The 22,667-nt window shown below is 40.0% G+C and overlaps 1 protein-coding gene across 2 annotated transcripts in view; it reads right to left on the bottom strand.

Moving 5' to 3' along the window:
• The window catches only part of SNX6 (sorting nexin 6), a 28,074-nt gene extending 17,058 nt beyond the window's left edge, over positions 1-11,016 (bottom strand). The window contains exons 1-6 of one of the 2 annotated variants that reach the window (XM_082059155.1): positions 10,934-11,016; positions 10,729-10,779; positions 5,086-5,190; positions 4,185-4,295; positions 2,546-2,667; positions 452-575 (exon numbers count right to left, since the gene is read on the bottom strand). In XM_082059155.1, the coding sequence (XP_081915281.1) occupies positions 452-575; positions 2,546-2,667; positions 4,185-4,295; positions 5,086-5,190; positions 10,729-10,779; positions 10,934-10,939 (519 nt within the window). In that variant the 5' untranslated portion in view covers positions 10,940-11,016. The remainder of the gene's footprint in view (positions 1-451; positions 576-2,545; positions 2,668-4,184; positions 4,296-5,085; positions 5,191-10,728; positions 10,780-10,933) is intronic. The other variant, XM_082059156.1, reaches the window with a different exon arrangement.
• Between the last annotated feature and the right edge of the window lie 11,651 nt (positions 11,017-22,667).

The raw sequence follows: 22,667 nt of genomic DNA, 5'->3' as shown, positions 1-22,667 counted from the left end.
TGCAACAGAATTTAAACCGCAGTTACAAATGCCAAAAATCAGTGTTCTGTCTTTGTTGCATCATCCTTTCCCACCCAAAAAAAAAAAAAAAAAAAAACCACCAACACACCACAACAACAAAAATCAGTCAGAATGGACAAGTATAACATCATATGAAATCACCACCAAAAGCTAATCTTTTTAATCCAAAACATACTGGACTCCCATTAATATTTTTGATGCTAAGGCTAGAGCACTTGGTGCATTTGCTTCCCCAGGTAGCAGGAAAATTAACTCCTACAGACTAAATTAATTTCTAACTTTCACAATACAAATATGTCTGGAATATGTCTGGTATGAAAGAACTGATGAAATTTGCTCCAGGAGGTAAAGCCCTCTTAATCAATTTTCCATCCTACCATAAAAGTACATCTTGATTTCTCTTGCCAGCAGTTCAGTTTTCAATACTCACATCCTGATTATATTCCAAGAATACATGGAAATTTAAATCCTTTCTCAAAATAGGATGTGCTGCCACGCGACACAAAAACACTTCATGCATTGCAACTGTCTTCTTAAATATTGCCAAATATTCACTGAAAACAAGAAACAAGACAAGACGTAAGAATTTTACATGAAGCAACTAAGTTTGAGATAAGCCTAATGAGCAGCTTTAAGAAATCCTCAGTAAGGATACAAAATTATAAGCTGATATAGCAGAGGTTATCACTCCAATATTTGATAAATACAGAAAAAAATAGCACAATGTTAATACTAGGGGAAAATTTGAAGCCCTAACATATCAGAGAGTGACTTTCAATGGAGACTCAACAAATACATTCTGATTTTTAAGGCTAGCTAACACAGACTGGTTTGCTGAAAGTGTAACCTCATTTAATTGCCCTTTCCCCAGCTCCACAAAAATCAAGAAACTGTGATACAGACTACAGTCACTAGGCACTACGTAGCTGATGTACAATTTCCTTCCTCCCCATCTCCATCCCCTTGCCTGTTTGCACCCTCCATACTTATTTAAATCTTCATGTAGTTTTGTTAGCTGTTTAGAGAGCAGTCTTTTATTCCATGTTAAAGCAGCTAGCCTTTTGGGGCTGAAGCTTATGTGGATGTCTTGCTTCATAGTGGTTCTAAAAGTGAAATTAAGTGCTGTATTTGGTAGGTACAACCCAAAAAATCACATTTAACTATGACAATCTTGTAGTTGCCCAGTTCAGCCAACGCAATTTCAAAGCAATTACTCTTCTGTGATTTAATTAAGAAGACGACATTCTTATCAATGTAAGTTTGCTAGAATTAATTTTGTTTTGCATATTCAATGAATGAGACGTAACTTGTCTAGAAATGAGGAAGGGGCTCTTTTCACCATTCTGAGGTGAAATGGTGAAATGATAATCAACACTTTTGCTTCCACTATGTGCAAGGAGGTTAAGTTTTACATACCAGCAAACCAGCAGGGCCAGTGTTGGGAGATGTTTGATCTCAGTGAGAGTAGTAGTCATTCAGTGAAGACAAAAAAGGAGGATGCAGAGGATGGAGGTGGCAGTAGAAGAAACCCAAAGTTTTCTGTGTTATCCAACCCCTAACCAGACCACAAGAGAATCATGATCAGGGCCGCTGGAAAACCACAGATTCTTTAAAATCTAGTGTTTTGCTAATTTCCAGTTTTCCGCATATGAAGTGTATATCTACTCTGCTATAAATTATATTGTACATAACACTAATACAGAGCTTTTTAAGACATTTGCTCACAGCAGCTGGAGTTCGAAGAGAAAGCCACAGTTCTAAAGAGTTCTATGTACTTTTCTTGCCAATTCTGAGCTCTTGATAGAAGCAGTCTAGAAGCAGCGTAAATATACACTTGAAAACTGAAACCAATGACAGGAAAAAGATCAAAGAAGTGAATGCATGATAAGGGAAGTGGATGAAGCAAGGGGAAACTTCACCGTGTAACTCAATATGGAACAAAAAGCCTAGATATTTCAATACACATTAAATTCACAGTAAGCGAAAATACTATTTTCAGGAAGTATATTCTCCTTGTGCAAAAAGAAGGGAGTGTCCAAAAAGTATTTTCTAGTCATCTCCATGTTTCTCAGGAAACAGAAAGTTGTCATCTATGTTTACAGTACCAACCACATGCAAAAATCCCTAGTTCCATTACTACAGGTATAAACCTTAAAAGTCTCATTATGCTTATAAAATGTTGAACACCAAAACTAAAAAAGAGGCTGGCTCCTCCCTTTGCAGGTGTTCTGTGAAGAAAAGGATCTGACTAGTTTCTTCATTATAAAACAAGCTTATAGAACAAGCTGATTTTTTTTCCTGTTTCAGATCTTCCACAAAATTATTTCTACAATTTTCCTAATGGCTCTGATCATGATCACTAAGATAACCCTGGTTATGCAGCAACTGGATTCTCAAGCCTATATCTCACAGAGAACCATTACAGTGAAATCACAAACATGGGACAGCAAACAGCAGCAAAAATTGAGGGATATTAAAATAAAAAAAAAATAAAAAATAAAAAGCAGTAATCACATCTACATACGCCTCCAGTTCTTGTTTCATCTTGGTGAATTCTTCTTTAGTCATCGATCCTTCCCCTTCTCCAAGTTTCTGCAATTTCTCCCTTGAGGCATCAAAGTCAGGCCTGGGTGGTGCTGGTGGAATCTGGAATCGGATCAAGTTTTTTTTAATTGTTCATCTTTTCAGTCAGACAACATCCATTCTGTACAGAACTGTAGATTGCCTGCAGCTTTTTCATATGTCTCTCTCTTTCATTATTCATTACAGCATTTATGGATACAGCTCTCATTCATGAGTTAGACATGCTGCATTACTACACCAATTTTGGCCAAGTGCCCTTGAAGATTACTAAAGTATTAACTAATTAGCCAAATAATACCTAGCTTTCCCATTACAATGAATTAAAACTTCATGTCATTACTTTATTATTAGTTTTGATTTAGCTTATTTGGTAAGGGTTATTTCTTGTTTAAAGAAAAAAAAAAAAAAAAAGAATTCCACAATTGTTATCACACCATCCATTTATAACTTCCAAAAACGTCAAACAAAAAAAAAACATTCCATATTGTTTGCAGGCACTGGTTCTTTCTTGCAGCACTGTTGAAATAACAGAGCACACAGCAAACAAGTCTCTAGGTTAATCTTGTGATACAGTATACTAATATTGAAACAGAAAACACTGCAGTCAAACTAATCCTGAATTGCTCAATAAAGGGACACAGACCAAAGATAAACTATGCTTAAATTTTAGTTCACTGATACTTGCCCTTTACATTAATGCATTACAAAAAAAGGAAAATTTGGCATCTATGCTGCCAACTGTCTGAAACTAGTAATTACTACACTGAAGGTCTAGTAACTTCAGACAGCTTTTCTGACAAAAAAAAGACTAGCTCAAGAATACTATGACACATCACAAATTACATCAATCATAACATACCCATTCATCAATTAGAAATATATGTTTACCTTCTGAACCAGCCCCCCTTACCAGCCTCACCACAACATGAATACCTAACTTTCACACGAAGACAACAAATATTCCTATTTGTAACTAAAGTATGAACAGTAACACCCATTTTTAATAGGCAGTATCATAACATGACTATTTGGGGACTTCTATTCCCTGGTGGCCTGAAATAAACTTCAAAACCTAAGTTGCTAAGTTTTGTATTAAGGTTCTCTGTAGTTCTACATGGTATTTGCATTTTGTTGGGGTTTTTTGTTGTTGTTTTGGAGTTTGTTTGTTTGTAGTTTTGGGTTTTTTTTTGTTTCTCCTCCAACTGATCTATGGTAAAACGATTCTGATCTTCATAATGAAAACTGGAAAAGTCTAATTACTAGAGCTCAGCCACCTCACTCTGACATTCCAGCTAAAACAAAGGCAACATGAAACTTGTAACTAAGTTAAACATCAGCTTGCAAAAACAATACCACCAAGTTATACAGTTCAACTGTCTCCCATGCTTTTAACAACACGGACTAAGAATACACACTGATACAGATTAAACCACCCACTCTTTAGGAGCGAAAGGCAAGAAAGTATGATTTTAGGAGGAATGAACATTTGCTGTTTCCACTGTGTTTAAAAGCAGTCACAAATATTTCAATGCATTCCACAGAAAACAGTGCACATAAACCAAAAGAACTGTAATACTTACTATATAGCCAGCATAGTCCTCATTCTCCACAAAAGAATCATGAAGCCAAATAAACTCTTCATGTTGCCGAACAACAGAAAATTCATTTTGTTTGAAATTTGGTAAAGAGCTCTAGGAGATGAAAAGGAGGAAGAATTGTGGGGGAAAAAAAAACAAAAACAAAAAAACACATTACTATACAAAAATATCCCTGTAAAAATAATCCAATCATCCAAGTAAGGATTTGACAAAAAAAAGTTCATACAGCAATAATTACCCCATCTTAATTAGTGCAGTAATCAATTGGAATGGGTTGCCCAAAGAGGTTGTGGAGTCTCCGTCCCTGGAGATACCCCAAACCCAAGCAGACAAGTCCTGAGCAATGCATTCTGGTTCACCCTGATTTAATGGTGAGAATTAGGGAGGAGATAGGACTAAATGATCTCCAGAAATTTTATTCAGCCTCAACTATTGTGTGACTCTGTGATCACTAAACATTCAAATGAAAAAAAAAAAAAAAAAGGAAAGCCATAAACAAGCTGTAACTAAAAATAATTTTTGAATTCCATAATGAACTATATTTTTAGAATGTGAAACCATGGCTAATCTAATTAAAAAAATATACTGAAGAACACTGAGGTATATTAAAGATTCTACCTGCAAATAGGCCAATTAATAAGCATGGGAATGGCATGACAACACATCAGTACAAGATACTGAACATCAATTTTTTTCTAAACAGTTTTTAAACTCTTAACTTTTTAGCTATCTTTTCTTAAGCACTGCAGCTACAGTCTCTTAAACATGAGATAATGTTACTTTCTCATTTCCTTGAATTGTGTTACAATTGTTTCAATAAACAGTTTAAACAAACTTTCTGTATAATTAAGAATATGTTCAGTGTACAAACCCAGGCTTTTACCTTTGTATGGACAGTGAATTTCACTTTGTCCCTCTCACTGAGTGCATCTGAGATATCCACTTGCAGAGCAGCATCAGTCTGAAGATCTACATTTATTGCTCTAAGCTAAACAAAGAAAAATCTATTTAGCTTAAATTTACAAAAAAGGTTAATTACATTTCCCTTATTCTTCATTTGAGAAGAACCCTGATCCTGCAAAGCTGAACATCCTTAAAAGACTGAAGACAGATTACAAAAAACCTCAACATTAAAAGATGATTTCCAGTGGAAAAAGAAATTCCAGTAGTGCTCCTTATGTTACATATGACCATACAAACAATGTCCTTTACCATACTCCTTGTTAAAGCACTATTTTTATTTCTGTACATTGTTAACTTGCTAGCAATTAAGGTGGTCAAGACAAAGTACATTTACAGACAGCAACAAGTTCAGTAGGTTTTTCTCTTAACTTTTCATTCCCCTCTCTCCCCAAATCAATAACCTCCTGTAAGTAAATGTACTTGTAAAGGTAATTATAAAGGTAACAACAGTGGAAAAGGTACTGTTAAGGAGAGAAGTGGTCCTATCTTCCAAGGAAGCAAGAGCTATTAAAGACCTGGTTTACTCATGTTGTCTTACACTATTCTTTTCTTTAACATTTTCCATTATATATTGGAAAAAGTTTTAAAAAAAAAATAATATCCTGCACTTCACAGAGCTAAGTCTCCTTGGAGATATTTTTCTGAATAAAAAAAAAAAAAAAAAAAAAAACACAACAACCCAAGATTTCAATCTTTTCAAAATCAGCATGAGAAATGGCAAAAGTGTAAGGAATAAGCGTATTTTTTTCAACAAGATATGAAACCTGAACTCACAAAATAATTCCAAAGTCACATCAAAAAGAAAATAAGACAATGATCAAGTACAGAGAAACTGCAGGATTATCTGAGCACCACAATATTTGGCAGTAACTGGTCCAAAGGCTTCAACGGTACTCAGTGAAATTATAACCTCATCCAGACCTCAACTGGAAATTCAAGTCCCTTGCACCCTTGTAGTTCCAGAGCAATTTGTCCCATGACAATTTCATCATCATGATCAACAGATACTCAGAATATTTTTACAAGTACTAAGGCTAACTCTGAAATTTTCTGCAATCTCTGTCAAAAAAGTGTTTCATGAGGCTAACTTTTTACTGAGACAGTGTTTTCTTTGATAATGCTTTTTTTTTCCTCAAAATATCACATTTGACGGTACAAAAATGCTTTGCCATACAAAGATATAGACTTTCTCCCCACAAAATTTTTCATGACTCCATTTTGAAGTCTGTACTCAAGTACAAGAAGGCTTTAAGTATCAGCAACACAGTACAAAGGTTACACATAGCAGATTTTGAAGGTAACGCTACAAGGAACTGGAACAGCACTAGCAGAGAAGCATCAACTGCCATGTCTTTTTTCCACCAGTTATCTTAATCCTTATCTTAAATCATAGTGGTCAGCTCCCATTCCAGTTTTCTTGTTAACCTCAATGCACAGACAACTCTGTTCCTTATGTAGCAGCAACCAAACTAACATATCCTAGAATTAGTGTATTAAACTAAACCAAAATCATAGTCTAGCATATTCTGCTAGGCTAGCAAAATATAACAGTTCAATAGCTATCACACAAATAGCTTTTCCTTACAGCAAAGTTGGAAATCATTAAAACCACCGCACAGTAACATATTCACACACATGACTCAGGCAGCGCCTTTTGTTCTGTTTTCCCAAGGTTTAGGGGGTCACAGCCTCACACAAAGGCATATTATCATGCAACGGCCCACTGCAGATCACTTCTCAGGGGCAGAATCTCCTAGCTCCTACTGAGTTTCCAATATGCTTAACATCTAATTTAGGAAAGAAAAATATAACCTGACATACCAATGTCTGCCTTATGTCATGACACCAAATTTTTCAGCTTGTAAGAAAGTTTTTAGTGGTTACACTGTCTGGGGTACTGTTTTTCTCCAATCTCCCAGAACACATTAACAAACAGAGCAATCTCAGCAAATAATCTGGATTACTCAAATAGTATTTTTATAGTATTTCACAGGTCACAAAAATTTCTACTAAAGTGCTCTTTTTCCCCTCCCTTTTTTTAAAAAATAAAAGTGGTGCAATACAAAATTCTAAAATTCAGTATAACAGCTATTCAAGTTTCTCACTAGTATGTACACGGTCTAGCGCAGCACACCCTGGCCACACGCACTATTCACAACTTTAGAAACAAAATTATTATCTGTGGTGAGAAAACAAAGAGCTACCTAAACATGACAACTTCACTCTTAACATACAACTGTAAAAGACTATTTGTTTGATTTAATCTCAGTTAAGTTTGTAACAGTTTAATCATATGTTCAATTATGCTATGTAATCTGACTGCCAACCAGGAACATTTTCATCTGCAATAGTAACGAAGTCTTTACGAAAGGTGCCAAAGTCAATCATAAAGTTGAAGGACTTTAAATGTATTCATGTGACGCAGTGGTTCACGTTGCATTACTAGCAATTAAATTCACAAACATCTTCATCACATAACTTAAGCAATCTCTTCATCACTACTTCCAAAAGAAAACTGCCACCAGTGGATGGTTTTCTAGTCAGGAAGATAGTAGAAAACAAGAAAATAAAATGCTACAAAATCTGATTTGGTTGAAAAGTGAAACAAAAGTATGTTAAATTTTGGAAAAATGGAGGCAGGATACGATGTCTTTGTACCTCGCCCAACTCTCTTCCCCCCCACCCCACTCTGATAGATACAACATAACACAATTTTATGCTTCGATACATGCTCTACACCCATGCTGAACAACATGCAAAACAAAAGCTAACTTAATTTGGCAGCTTTACAGATTCCCATGCTATATCAAAAAACTCCATGTTTCATTCAAAGGGTCTAGAAAATACCAGAAGCCAAAACCAGGACTAAAGTGATGTTACAGTACTAAAAGAGAACACAATGCAAAAAGAGAGGATTTAGCACCTAAGCTTTTGCTTAAGGATCAATTATACTTCAAATGATAATGGAAGGAAGCTGGTAGAGACAAGAAAAAAACAACTAAACTTTACATTCCTGGGTAACGTTATCCATTAACAACAGTAACTTCTATACTCTAAGTTCTTTCAAACATGGCAGAGAAAAAGGACCCTTTCTTCAGCAGGTTCTTTGCAGGCAGGAAAATACACACAGCAAGGGAAACAAATAATACTTTTACAACAAAAGATTACAAAGTGTCATGACAGCATTAAGCTTCAAGCAGACCTTTTCTATTATAAAGGGTAGCTCAATTCCTCTAAATTAGTAGACAAGAGCATTAGCCAAGTCAGCTAAAGTTTATATAGACACAAAATACATGAGACAGTACTAGTAGAGCAACACTACACCACCTTTCAAGGCATGTATTGTTTACGTTAGAGAGACCACAAAAAACCTCAACAGGAACTGAGTTACTCCAAGCGAACTCAGTAGTATCTTCCTAAGTGAGATTTAGAAAAGCAATTCCGGCAAGTTCATTTTATGCAGACCATTTACAATAAATTCCTTCTACCGACCGCCCACTGTCACTTCCTCAACAATGATTCTCAGTGCTCTGGTTTACAATTCTCTGGAAGAAGGCTCTGTATGCTATAACACAATTGTTTGAGAATTATTGTTCCACATGGCACCTGCATAATTTCCATCACCTCAAGTTAACACAACTGTACCTGACCAACATGATTCCAAAGAGCTAAAAGTACGATTGTCATAGCAATATCTGAATTCTAGAGAGAAAAGAGTACTGATTTTCAAAGCTAGAAGCTCAATTACTCTAACTAGAAGTTGCGATCCATGCTTTCAAATAAAGGTTTGAACTACTCACTTTTTAATTGCAAACAGAAAAAGATGACAAATCAGAAAAGGGAAACTTTTTAAGGAAACCTGTTCATTTTTACTACTGCTGCTAAGAAAAAAAAAAAAGTTACAGATTTGAAGACTAAAGCACAGCAAATCCATTCATGAGCAGACTGCTGGTATTGCTTTTGTTTAGATTTTCTGTATCACAATCAAAACCATGCAGATAACAACCTGTGTTGTAACCCCAGGGATTTACAAAGCAGAATGATTGAAAATAAACTTGAAAAAAATCAAGGAAAGGAGAAGGACACTGTTCTGATTTAATTCCTCAGTTCTGGACGAAGAGGAGGGAGGGAATGGAAAGAAAAAAAAAAAGACTGCACTTGGCCAACTGAGATGATGTAAGTTGTCCAACAGCACAAACAAGAACACCAAGAGATTTCTTAAGGCTTTCTAACTACCTCGTGAACTCTGACTACCTGTAGCCTTAGAGGGAAAATTAATAACCAAACAAACAAACGCATTTCACATTTGTGATGTTCCACCTGCACCTTCAGATAAAGACAACGTAACTGGGCACTTCAATGTCTGTTCCTGAATACCAGGGTCAACCTACATAACATACAACTCCATAATTAACAAATTGTTCAGACTTTGTTCTGAAGACACTCAGAGGACAATTTCCACCTTCATCCTTTCTTATCCAGTATTCTTACTAAAGTAGCTGTATAATTGAAGGCAAAAGCTCTACAGTGGCCAGAATTGGTCTATACAGCACTAGAATTCCTTTTTTTAACTTCTGGTCATAAACTGGAACATAAAATGCACTGAATTCCTACCACATCACTTAGTACTTAACGTTATATTTGGCATTTGAGCATGGCATGCATGATAAAAGGCATACCTACACAGGTTTTTTTCAGATTTTGTATTTTTAGTAAGATACTTAATGAAGCCACCTTAATTAAACCAGCAATAGCCAAGGCAACCTAAGCAACCCAGAAGCTGCTCTCCTACCTTGCTCAGAGTCAGTCTTTCTCAAGACATTAACAGATAAGGGTAATCAGTCTGAATAATTTACACTAGATTAGCAGATTTGTTGTCTAAGTGAGGCAGGCAAGCTAAAGAAAGACAGATGCAGCAGTGAGAAGAGAAACGAAGGCCAGAAAACAGCAGGGCAGAGAAAAAGGTTTTCTCGGTGAGAAACATAATCGTGGCATCCTGCTCCAACAACAGAACTTCTTTTCAATAGTTTATTATGCAGCGTGCGCCTGCAATGTAAACGTCCCATTGTTATCTATGGGAGAACCTCCGGGGCCTAGGGAGAGAAGAGAGGGCAGGAGCGTTCCACCCACGATTAAAGATGGATCCCGGTGCTCTCCACAGGGCTGGTCAACCTGCTCAGGACCACGGCGCGGCCCGGCTGTGTGCGGGGGAGGGGAGCACGGGAAGGACACGGTGCGAGAACACGGATCTCTAACAACACACACAACCCCCCCCTCACGCTATTCCCACAAAAGCATCAAAAAATTGCCCTTCCAAAACTTGGGTGACAGAACAATGAAAAATGCCAGGCAAAAAAATCCCCCACACACAGCCGCTTATTTCAGAGAGAGGCTGCGCTACTTCCACATGAACAAACGCGCCGGACCCCGCGGCCCTCACGGAGCCCTGGCAGCGCCTCTGGCCAGGCAGCAGCCGGGAGACCCCCGGGAGGGAGCCAACCCCTCCCTGCTCTCCTCATCCCCTCAGGCGCCGGGGTCCCTAACGCCTCCCCGCGGCACTTACCCCTCGGTCCTCCTCCGAGAGGAAATCTGGGCCGTCGTCCGAGCCTTCCTGCTGGGGGCGAAGAGGCGGAGGCGGAGCGGCCCGGGGGGGACGCGGCGGGGCACGGCCGGCAGTAGGAAGGGTGAGGGGAGACAAAGCGCACAGGTTAGCGACCCGGCCGCACACACCCGCCCCGCCCCGGCCCCGCGGCCGCCCCGACACCCACCATCATGGCTGCTCGCAGCGCTCCGCGCCCGCCGGCCCGCCCGGAGCCCAGCGGCGAGGCGGAGCTGCGGCGCGCGGGGGCGGGGCGGGGCGCGCGGCGGCGAGCGGCACCTCTCGCGAGGGAGCGCCGGGCGTGGGGCGCGCGCCTAACCCGCCCCTCCCCCGCCCACGCGCGCTCGGCGGCCGTTGAGGGTGGGGGGGTGCGAGGCAGAAGCGGGAGTGGGTGTGTGCGTACGTACGGAACTCGAAATGCTTGGCACGCTGAGAGCAACCCTGCAAAACCTCCGAAAATGTGTGTAACGGGCGGAACTCTGGTGCCGGCCCTGACCTTCGTTCAGAACCGATCGTTCTGGTGTTTGTCCTGCTCGTCTTCCCGTCATCCCCGTGAGAGACGGGCTTCGCAGCACCAGCACGTTACCACATGCATGTTTACAAGCGTGTGTGTGAGACTATGCAATTATACAGTGCTAGAAATTAGGTGATTCGTAATACGCCTTTGATTTATGGGCAGTTACGTGGCTAAGATTGATGACTGCCTTTCATTCAGGCTAAGAAATGGAGCTGTTAAATGCCCCATTGTCTAATGACAGTGGAAAACATCAGCATCCGCAGACTAAATAGAATATAAGCGTGGAGGGTAGGGAGTCCATGCCTGAGGCTGCATTTTTCTGTGAATCAGAGCTAGAACAGCCAAGAAACGGCCTCAGGGTGGGGTTTTCTGATCAGCATAAATCCATCCAAGTGTGTGCTGTTGCTGAGAGATGGTGGCAGGTGTGGACACCAGCGCTGCCATGGGCATACAGCCAGACTGATGAGGGCATAGATCCAGCTGCAAATCAACGCTGCAACAAATGGTTAGTTTCCACCTGAGTCAGCTCCACGATGCAGCCAAGCTGATAGTTCTACCAGCACTAGTGGGACGGGGCCACCACTTGCCACACTAACACCATGGCACCAATGGGAAAACTACACCTTGAGAAATGCTACTCAAGCAGCCTCAAGATAAGTGAAGAGAAAGCTTTCTGAGCTCTATACTGCTTAAAAGTGTGCTTTGGAATTCGGAAATGGAAATGTCTCCTGGAAATTGTTCTTAGTATTGCTACAGAAAGAGGCATTTGAATATGCTGTTTGTAAATAATTTTAAAAGCTGTTCTTTAAACAATTTTCATGTACACAGTCTGTTTCTGTCTTGATACAGATACATGCAACATCATCCAAAGTACTGACTTACTACTCGAGTCAAGAGAAGTAGAAATATTTTCGAAGATACTGAAAAGAGTATGTCACCTCTGTTTAAATACTAACCTTGTCGTGCTGAAGGGGTATAAACAAAGTTACATGGGAAAGTGATTTCCATGGGTTCACCTGTATGTGTTAGTGTCCCGTTCTGTGCAGTCTCAGCTCAGTACCATGCTACCACTCCACCTGCAAACATCTGTTTTTCTGGAAAACTAAAATCAGTGACTGAATGAGCTTTTTTTAATTGTTTATTGGTAACACATTTTTGTAGGACCAAAGAACCCATGTCAAAGAGTTGAGAAAAGGCTTCACAAGTAATAAAGAGACAATTCCCTCTTCAGGTGACAGCTAAGTAGTCCAGCTGACTGGCATGGATCTGGCAGGATGATTGTCTCGGGTACATCTACAAAAAATAAGGTTATATGGCTTTCCAGTGCAGCTCTGGGAGCAGCTCATTAACATTTTGGGTGGCACGGAGGCTAATGAGGGACATATTCCAAAACAACAGCAGTACGGTGGCTCAAAAGGTGCTCTGTACCGAATGATACCCAAACTGCTAAGCAGTAATACTATCCATGACACTAATCTTTCATCCTGCCTTCATGAACTCATCCCAGCTCCATGTCTCACCCTACTTTTGTCCCCATGCTCCTCCCAACTGGCAGAGCAATGCTTGCTGCACGCTGTGTCTGCTTCAGCGGCCAAGAGGCAGACCCTATATGCCATGGGGACATCCTAGCTAGTGGGTGGGAGAAGAGCACTACTTCTTCTTGGTGATCTTCTGTCCAAACTCAGTTTAATAAGCCTGCTCTAAGGCAGCAGGATTGAGTTCAGTGTCCTTTGACAGCTGAGCTGACCCCACTCAAGGTGTTTCTTGGCTGTCTGCACGTTCTCCTCTATGTCTATGTAACAATAATAAACCAGGTCAATGAACTAAATAAAACCCAGCAAGAATGAAATTACAGGTTGTAACTGAGGTGAACTGACAGCCCCTTGGTACCATCACATTCCTCCCCTTCTCCACACACCTGGCTGTCCACTTTACATCAGCCCTGGTCTTCAACGGGCCCTGACTCCAGTCAGTCTGTCTCACCAGCAGAAAAATTACACCGGATAAAGGAAGGGAACATTGTTTTGACAGGTGAGTTGCACTGATTCTTATAAACTGCATGGATGGCCCCAAGCAGGATGCCAAATTTTGAAGTCAGAAGAAAGTCTTTGGGCTCTCAAATTACATCTTGAGAATTTTTTCCCTTTACCAACAGCATCTCACTTTTGCTTCAGGACATGCTCTGACTCACTCAGCTACTCATTTTTTGTCTCGTTTTTCCTCACTTTTTTCCTCATTTTTTTCTATTCTGCTATTGTGTTTTAGTTTGTCTCATATTTAGCTGCTAAACTTTTGAGGCAAGGGTCATCGTCATTTTGAGTTTACAAAACCCCAAGTAGAAAGAAGGACCAATCGTGCACCAATCAGAGAGAAACTGCTGCACTATTTTAACATACCAGGGAGAAACTGCGGCACTATTTTTAAAAAACATTCCCCTGAAAAGACCATTAATGCCAGTAGATGGTGCTATATACGTATTTTTATGAATGCTTTTTGGCCGCGGTTTACCCAATCAATGTCATTTCCTTTGTGTTTGAGTGTGATAACACTGGAAACCTAGAAGCCACAGAATTTAAGAGATGTTTGGCTTTTATCAGGAAATCACTGCAGAGATCTAAAGGCTTTCCACTGCTTGGCATCATGTCATATAGTACTACCTGTGCTGTATGACTAATCATGGAGTGATTCAATTAATGCAAGGGCTTGGTGTATTGAGGTGCCGTAGTTCTTATATTTCATTAGCTGATACGTATTTTTTTAAAAGTGTGCAGAGCTATTCTTCATGCACTTTTCTCTTTTGAGAAGTCTCTTGACTTCCCTCTCTAAACCTAATTACTCTCAGTTTCCTTCAAACAACCTCATGTATTGTTCACGTGGAGCTCAAATACAACATCTTGCAGACAAACTGGTCATTAGGATCAGCTTTTCTGTATCTCAGTGCCAAATTGATTCCTCCTTTCTTTTCATCTTTGAGATGAAAATATTATATTACCTTACATACATCCTTTAAATTTTTTCTACTGCTGCTAACTGAAACTGTATTAAGGAACCATATCATTAAAGCTATATTGCAAGACTTTTTTATGGCAGAGCAGAAAATTACGTTTAAGAAAGACAAATCAATATTTACCTTTTATTTCTGTGGAAAACTAGAGCTTGTAAGTGTAATGTTTTCAGAAGATTAAGGCTGAAGGAGAGTAAGGCTTCAAAATCTTATTATAAAACCAGTCTAAAGAGCTCAGATAGCAATAGAGGCTTTTAACCTGTTATGGAGATAGATCACTTTTCAGCAAAAAATGGCTATCAAACCGATCATATTCCTTTAGGAAAACAAAGATGATGTAGGATTAAAATAACAGAGAGGGAAAATATACATAATACTCTAGAGAAGAAAGCAAAATATAGCTTAGTTCAGTATGTGCCTAGTAAGTTAAAGACACTCTGAAGAACAATAATTTCCATCAGAAAAAAAATATCTGTTTCTCAGTGTGGAATAGACTTCTGTGAATTCCAAAGCATAATGGGGCCATATGCAAATAATAAGGATGTGTGGGTTTCTATTCAGACTGCAGGGATCCTGAAAAGGCTCACTCGGCAGTTTTAAAAATCCTGGCCTTCTTGTGCCAGATGCTGACTATACATATGCATATACATTGTAATGCAATTCAGCACACTTCTTCCCTAGGAAAAATTGGAATTTTTCTTTTTGTCTTTTAAAATTCATTTACATGGCATTAGAGACACATTCTGTCTTTGTCTGCCATGAATGACTTAATGCCTTTATAGAGCTATACCTATGCAGAAAGTTGAACTATCTAAAACCTAATTTTTCACTAATGCCATGAACTAATGCCAAGAAGCTGTAAGGGGAAGAATATATCATCCAATGAACAGATGTAAAAATAACTTAATCGGAGCTCTGAAACTTTTAAAGGATTTTTCTTTTTTGGATTGCATTCTGTTATTAACCTAATCACCATATTCTATAACAGATTGTAGACAATCATTGCTCTACACAAATACTTCATTGCAAATGGTTACAGCAGGAGGCTACATCTCCCGTACCTCCCATAGGATTGTCTAGGAAAGAGCCTATAAAAAAGTTTTCCCCTTCCCTGGCACACAGGGATGCATAGAAATGTTTATTAATAAAATCACAAGCTGATCAGTGTTTCAGCTGCCTACTCTGGATTTAAAGCCATTGAACTTGTCTCTTTTCCTGAACTCTAGTCCCTTCTTTTTAAAACCAGCAGAAACATGGTATGCTCCAGAGGATATTCTGAGGGAATCCTTTTTCCTTACTCTCCACAATTCTGAATGTGTCTTTAAGACAAAACCAACATTTCTGGCCTCACCTTTGCTCGAGACTAACGGGTTTACTTGCACCAAGTACTGCCACTTTTTAAAAATTTATTTATTATTGTAACGTAATTTGCTATTATAACAGAAACAGAAAAACCTTTTTGTTGACACCACAGCTGAAACGAGGGAGATTCTCTCCCCACATTGCTTCTCAGGTTTTTAATTTTAGAGCTGCCTGGTATAATCCCTGGGTTGTAGAGGGCAATAGGAATGCTTTGGGATACCAGCCTCATAGCAGAGTCTTAACTCTATCAATCAGTAACTGCAATGATAAGAGCATTATGAGAGACTTCTCCAAAGCAGTTTCATTACTCTTTTCACATCAGATGTTGATGAGTCTGAGGTAAAAATACCAGAAGGCCATTTACAGTAGGGCTTTCATCGGGGCTAGTGCTGATGATTCTTATCAGGTCTAGGGAACAGTAAAAAAGAGTCAGAAAAAAACCCTCAGTATAAATAAGACCTTGTCGATGAAAATGTGACCAAGAAGGATAAAAAGCAGATTTGCTAACACTGACCTCATCCACGTCACTCCTCAAAGGCCAGCTCTGCCCCAGCAGGGCAGCACCATGCGGGGCAGACAAAGCAGCTTTTGTCATGTCTTGTCACTGGTACAATAATGGGTATCAGGCAGGACCGCACAATGCTGCTTGTTTTGCCAGAACAGACTGAATGACGCTTTCTGCCTAATTCAGTAGATACCTACTGCTGGGGCCTATCAGTCATTGTTCTTTGTCTTTTGCTCCCTGTTACCTTATTTCCTTTTATCCTAATACTTTTTTTTTGTTTGCTTTTCAATTATTTTTACTTTTTTTTTTTTTTTTTTAATATTTACCATTTTTCCTTTCTAATCTCTCATTCCTCTTCCAACCTGTCTCTTCCTTTCTCTTTGTTAGACCACACTGTTCCGTGCCCCAATTCGCTTTGGTCTTGCCTGACGGCAACTGTCCTCTCGAACTCATCACAAAATGACACCTCTCCCTTCACTCCCAAGCCTTCAGGTCCTCTCTGTTATCAGTCCCAGCACATTCCATTGATTGCCTCTCTCAATCTTACATTCAGTCTTCTCCTAATGTGCTCCTCACTGGCTACTTGCTCACTTGAATTTCCTTATTGCTATCTTTCATGTCTGGTAGGTGGCCACCCTCTTCTGAGTTCTCCCCTGAAAATGTTGGATGTCTCCTAGCATGTCCTATGAATGCCAGTAGTATTAGAGCATCACTTGCAGCATGAGACAATGTGGTGACCACTAACCTAGTCTGCCTGAGGCAACATTCACAAGTTTGCCAAACAATAACGAGGTAGCCTTTGTCTTCCTACACATATCAGGTGAGCCTTACCTGACTCGCATCTGAAGACTCTCTGACCAAAGGGATCTCATTCAAAATGATCAGAGAAAACCAAGAAAACAAACAAACACGTTATTTCTGCTATATGTTTACCAGATAAAAAGCTGAGTTTGACAGATTCCATCAACCAGCATTAAAATTACAATCAGCTGAGGCAATTTAATGGCCAGGGGCAGCTCTTCAAATATGATGATGTCTGACTCAAAACCCAAGCTGCTTCCATCTCCAGGTGAATCTGTTGTGACACTCGTTGCATCACAGCTGCATGGGAGCAGCCACCTTAAGAGACATCCTATGTTTCATTCACAGTCTGAAATGCCTGCTTGCCAGTGGTCCAGCAAAAAAAAAGAAAAAAAAAACCAATGCCGCATCCAGATATGTTCCTTTCTATATAGTATCTTCATAATGAGAGGCCTTAGGACTGACTTGAGGGGCAGTCAGAAGCAAAAAAAAATTGGGCCACATAGACATTGGCTGGCCAAGCGTATCACCCTCTTTGTTCTTTCTTCCTGACTTAACAGCTATGGAGATGCAGATGCTTGTTTAATTTTAAATTGTGTTGGACAGACAATTGCAATGAAAGGGATGGGTTGAGATGCAGCTGCATGGACCACTCACTGTTAGACTTTACTGCAGTTCTACTTCCAGCTGTCTGCTTTTGAGTTACCATCTCCTGAGACAGCTTGACTTGACTGATGGTGCTCACTGCAAAACAGCCAAGATGTGCAGAGCCATCATATAATAGCTGCACTGAATAACTGATTCCCACAGTGTGACCCCTAGCACTTGAGCTGCAGCCCATGCATCCAGGCAGGCCAGTTCTGTTCACACCGCCTGGTTCGTCACACCATGTGGTTCATCATACCATCCCTCTGGATCTGGAGATACTGAATGTGGAACAACCACAGAGGGCAGTTTGGATTAAGTCCATCAAAGGCCATGCTGCTGCTGGAGTGGAAGTCACACCTGCCTCTGTGCTCCTGCTGTCCCAGCGCTCCCTCAGCACAGCCCCATGGACAGGCAGATTAGGCAACTGACCCCATTTACCTGCTTTTCTTGCAGGATCATTTTCCAGCTGGCTCATTTGAGTCAGCACAATAGGAACACAGGGAGAGTATGAAGAGTAGCATCCCGCTTTTCAGCAGCAGTGCAGTTTTAGATTGGCCCGAACCAATCAGGAAACCTCTTGTGGCATTACTAATGGATTATTTCAACCTGCACTTCAGCAAAGATGAGCCCATGGGTACATTACAATAAGGCACCCTGCTGTGAAAACGCAGCAGGCACACCAGGAAAAATTCATGTGGCTCCTGCTATGGTGTTTCAGAGTAGTATGGTGGTTTTCACTGGTGGACAGGACATGACATCAGGCAAACACACTGAGCCTGTCTCGGCACAAATTCAGCTGGGATGGCTTGCATCAGAACAGAGGTCTGCACAAAGCATGCCTGGCTACAGATTAAAAAAGCACTTGTGCATCAGCCTCTAGGCAGCACAGCTTTATGATGTTGCCCAGGCCAGGCTGTAATCTGGAATGAAGGCTAATGGAATAGCATTTGGATCTCCATTAGCACTTTATTGAGTTGCAGCAGTGCCTCAGTCAAGGCAGAGCTAACATGATGCTATGAGAGGTTATATATTTGTAGGCAGAAATTAGAACTGTGATTCTGTATTTGAGAGCAAACGAGCCTTGTGTTGCAATGTGGGGAACTGAAGCGTTCGGTATTTGAGACACTGACCTGTACTGCAAATAGGGATACTTGTAATGTTCATGAGCAGGTTCAGGATCAGGTCTTCAGAGAAGACTTGAGCACTGTTACAGGATCAGGTCTTCAGAGAAGAATCAAGCAGTATTACATATGTGATTTGTCCCAGCTGGTCCATGTATGGTGGAGGGAAAAAAAGAAAGCACTGGTTCTTTGGCTTTGTTTTTTTCTTTTTCTACACCCATGCCATTTGACTTAAGAGTTTTTAGCATCTGAATGGGCGAATCTGATGGTGAACAGGTGAACCAGGCTCACTGAGAATTTTACACATGCCCAAAGTGAATGCTGGGCCACATGGGTGGATCTGCAAAAGGGAACTCAGCAATGGGAACCAGCCTAGGAAATGCTTCCAGTGCTCCCAATGGGATCAAACTCTCTCCTTTCCAAGGTACACAAACAAATCCCGCATATTAGTTTGGGTTTGGGCAGGTCAGCTGTGCTATTGTAACAGTTATGTTCAGATTGTGACATGTAGGGCCAAATCCTGCTGATGCATGGAATAACATAGGCATGAAAATTTCTTCTATTGGGGCAGTGTTTGACTCCATGCAAAAGGCAGAGGGTTCAGTGCCCTGCTCACTGCTGCTGAGTTCCCAGGCCTCCCTGTTAGCTCTCTGCCCCTGTGGCAGACACTGTGCAAGTTCACACAGCAGTACATACCAGAAGTGGAGCAGGGAGCTGTGCTTCAGGACTGGTGAAGCAGCCTCATCCAGGCCAGGGAAAAAAAGGGAGTAAATTCAGACCCTCCCTTGGAGTGGGTTTCTTGCTGTTAAGGATAGTTTTGGCACTGAAAGTATAAGGACCTGCAGAATGGAGCTACAAAAGAAACACAGACTCTTAATAATTTTTATTTTTCATAATTACTTCAGGGAGATTACCCACATGAAGAAGACAGTCAGGAATGCACCTCCTTCTACTCAGCTCTTCTGCTCTTGCAAATCAATGTTTTTCCATTAAAGTCAATGGAGCTTGGCTGATTACGTGAAGTCAAGATCATTATGTACAATTTATTGGCTCTAGTCATTTGATAATATGCGACAATGGGAAATCTTTTACCTCTGCTTCTTTTATAAAACACAAAGGACCCATACAGTTTCAGAAAATTGTATTTTGCTCTAGTCCCACTTTCTCAAAAAAAAATTCCTTTTGTTATTTCTCTCTTGAGGGGGTAGCTATGACTAAGTGGCTGAACAAAACCTTCAGATTTACCAAACCTGCAATGCAGCTCATTTCCTACCATTTAAGGCAATGCTATTCTCGGAATTCGCACTTTGAAATCTCCCCTCCCGGAGAAGCAGTGCTTTAGGACAAAGGTAGGTACCAGTGTAAAGCCCAGTTGTAAATGCACCAAATAAAGGTTTTAGGTTAAATTTTGCCTTTCACATCTCATAGAAAAAAAGAGTTTCTTTGCTGTATTTCTTATTTTACATCTCCATATAATCACCCACTGTAGCGCTGAAGACCAAGGAGTTCCAGTATTACATCCTGGAAATGGTTTCCCTCTCCAGTCTGGGCTGACCTTTCTTAGCTCTGGACTTCATGTAATCATGTCTCCCAGTCATACAGTCACAAAATCTGTCCCGAGCCACCAGCAAGTAAGACTTTTGTTTAATCATGACTACTTTATTTTAGAATGTACATTAATTTCTGCTCACTGTTGTAGTGGTGCAATACTGGATCAAATCCTGCAAGCACAACAGAATTGAGCTATACCAAGTTGGTACTTGTGGGACAAATTTATGGGAAAGGACAGCAAAAACTGTCATCCTGGTGATTCATTAGGTGATGCTTTTTCCTCTGCAGCGATTCTGAACGAATGCTCAAGGTGCACAGGGCTCTGACATCCACATGAATCATAAAATGTTTTGGCTGCTTGAGATGTGATTGTGTGTGATACACTTAATCTTTGTGATGAGTTAAAGCATGTAACAAGAGCAAGTAAGGTTCAGTCAGGTTCAATAAGGCTCTTTGTTAAATCTACACATTTTGAGCTCAAGTCCCTTCCTAGCATTCTAGCAATTCTCCTAACCCCCTCCTATTTGGGTCACCTGCAGTTCACATCTGCTTCTGAATCTAAAACACATCAATGCTGAAATGTATTTTAAGGGTGTGCAACGTCAGAGTTCAGTCTGAAGTGCTGCCAGCTATGGATTCATGTTGGGCAAAGAGGCTGTTACGTAGGGCTCCACAGTGAGACAACAGCATGCCCCAGAGCTGAAAGTTGGCTAAATGATGCTTACAGAATCTGTGCATGCCACCCACAATAAAGCTTATAGTTGTTTCATTTGCTTAATATTTCCCCTCTTTTGTACATTTCTGAGACACTATTTTATAATTATTAGTAGAATATTAGAAAAACACATAATTTGTTCTAATTCTTAGTATTCTTATTTTGAATGAAGTACCAAATATTTGGCGGGAATTTATTAACAATAAAAGTGATATACCTATCTCTTAATATTAATTTTTAGATATATTCAAGAAAGGGAATGAGTGAACTAGGCAGCTGCCAAAGCATGTACATCTGAGCTGAATAACGATCAGTATTTTATGACACATTTGGAAGGAAAACGTAATAAAAGGTAAAGAGGCATATGAAATGGGATAAAAATAGCCACTCATTATTGATAAATTATTCTAGAGTTGTCTGATATATTTGCTTGATAAAATGATTACCTGTTCTTTACACAGACAGACACTAGATCTAATCATGCTGGACTGCTGAATGTATTTTGTATAACGTTAATTAAGATGAAAATCAAGGCTAACATATGAACTGTAAAGCATATAAGAAACTGACTGAAGAGGAGTCTTCTGTCAGGAGAAAGGGCAATTATTAATGGAGTTTCCTAGATTCACTCTGGGAACAATCTTATTTAATCTTTCATTAATGACCTTGGCACAAAAAATAGGAAGTAAATGAGCTAATGAAATCTGCTGACAACATAAAACTGGAAGGTACTGCTGATACAGAAGAGGATTGAAGTATCATGCAGGAAGATATTAATGACCTTGAGGGATGCAGTAGCAGAAATAGGATGGAATTTCATAGAGAATAATAAGTGATGATCTTAGCGGCCAAAATAAATTTCTATAAGCATGAGGAAAGAGCAGAGGAGGAGAAAGAAGTAGGTGTATCAGTCACATGATATATATCGGACTTTTTAATGGAAGAAGACATAGGAGAAAGCAATGCATTAATATCTTCATAACATGTAGTGATTAGGCCTGGACAAACATGTTCAGGAAAGCTTGATCCAAACTGGAACAGGTACCAAGAGGTGCTGCTAGGGCAATTAAAGGGATGAAGAAGACTATCTTACTGGAAATATCTTGGTGTGAACAAATACAATATCACATCGGAAGATTAAAAAAGGGAAAGGGAAGACTATTCAAAGAACAATACAAGTACAAAATAAAATGTCCAATAATATATTTAGGCTGGAATTAAAATAAGGCTTCAAAACATCAAAGGAGGCTTCTGGAACATCACTTCCATCATAGTAGTAGAAAGAAAGACATTAACTAATTTTAAGGTGAACTTCCTAAGTTGCGGGGGGAGGCTATATGGCTTCATGGCTGGCAATAGCAAGTGGTTGGAATGAAAGCCCCATCAGGTGACATCAGGTTCTCCATTCCCTGACAGCTGGATTTGCATAGAAGAATAATGTGCAAACTTTCACATGCAGAGCATGGAGTCCTGACCTGTGCCACATCTGCTTACTGTGTGTTTGGAGCTCTGTGATCACATTTAAAGCACCTTTACTGCACTGGGCCAGTGGGGAGACCCAGACAGGAGAGTCTTACTTCTGCCTTACAAATGAGCCTTGATGTCAATGCTGTATTCTGAGCTTAAAGTCACAAAAATGATGTGATCTTCTGTGCACATACAGAACACAAGGAGGCAGT

This window comes from Streptopelia decaocto, assembly GCF_964273445.1.
Source record: "Streptopelia decaocto genome assembly, chromosome: 7".
In the NCBI taxonomy this organism is placed as follows: domain Eukaryota; kingdom Metazoa; phylum Chordata; class Aves; order Columbiformes; family Columbidae; genus Streptopelia; species Streptopelia decaocto.
This window is presented reverse-complemented; position numbering and strand designations above follow the sequence as displayed.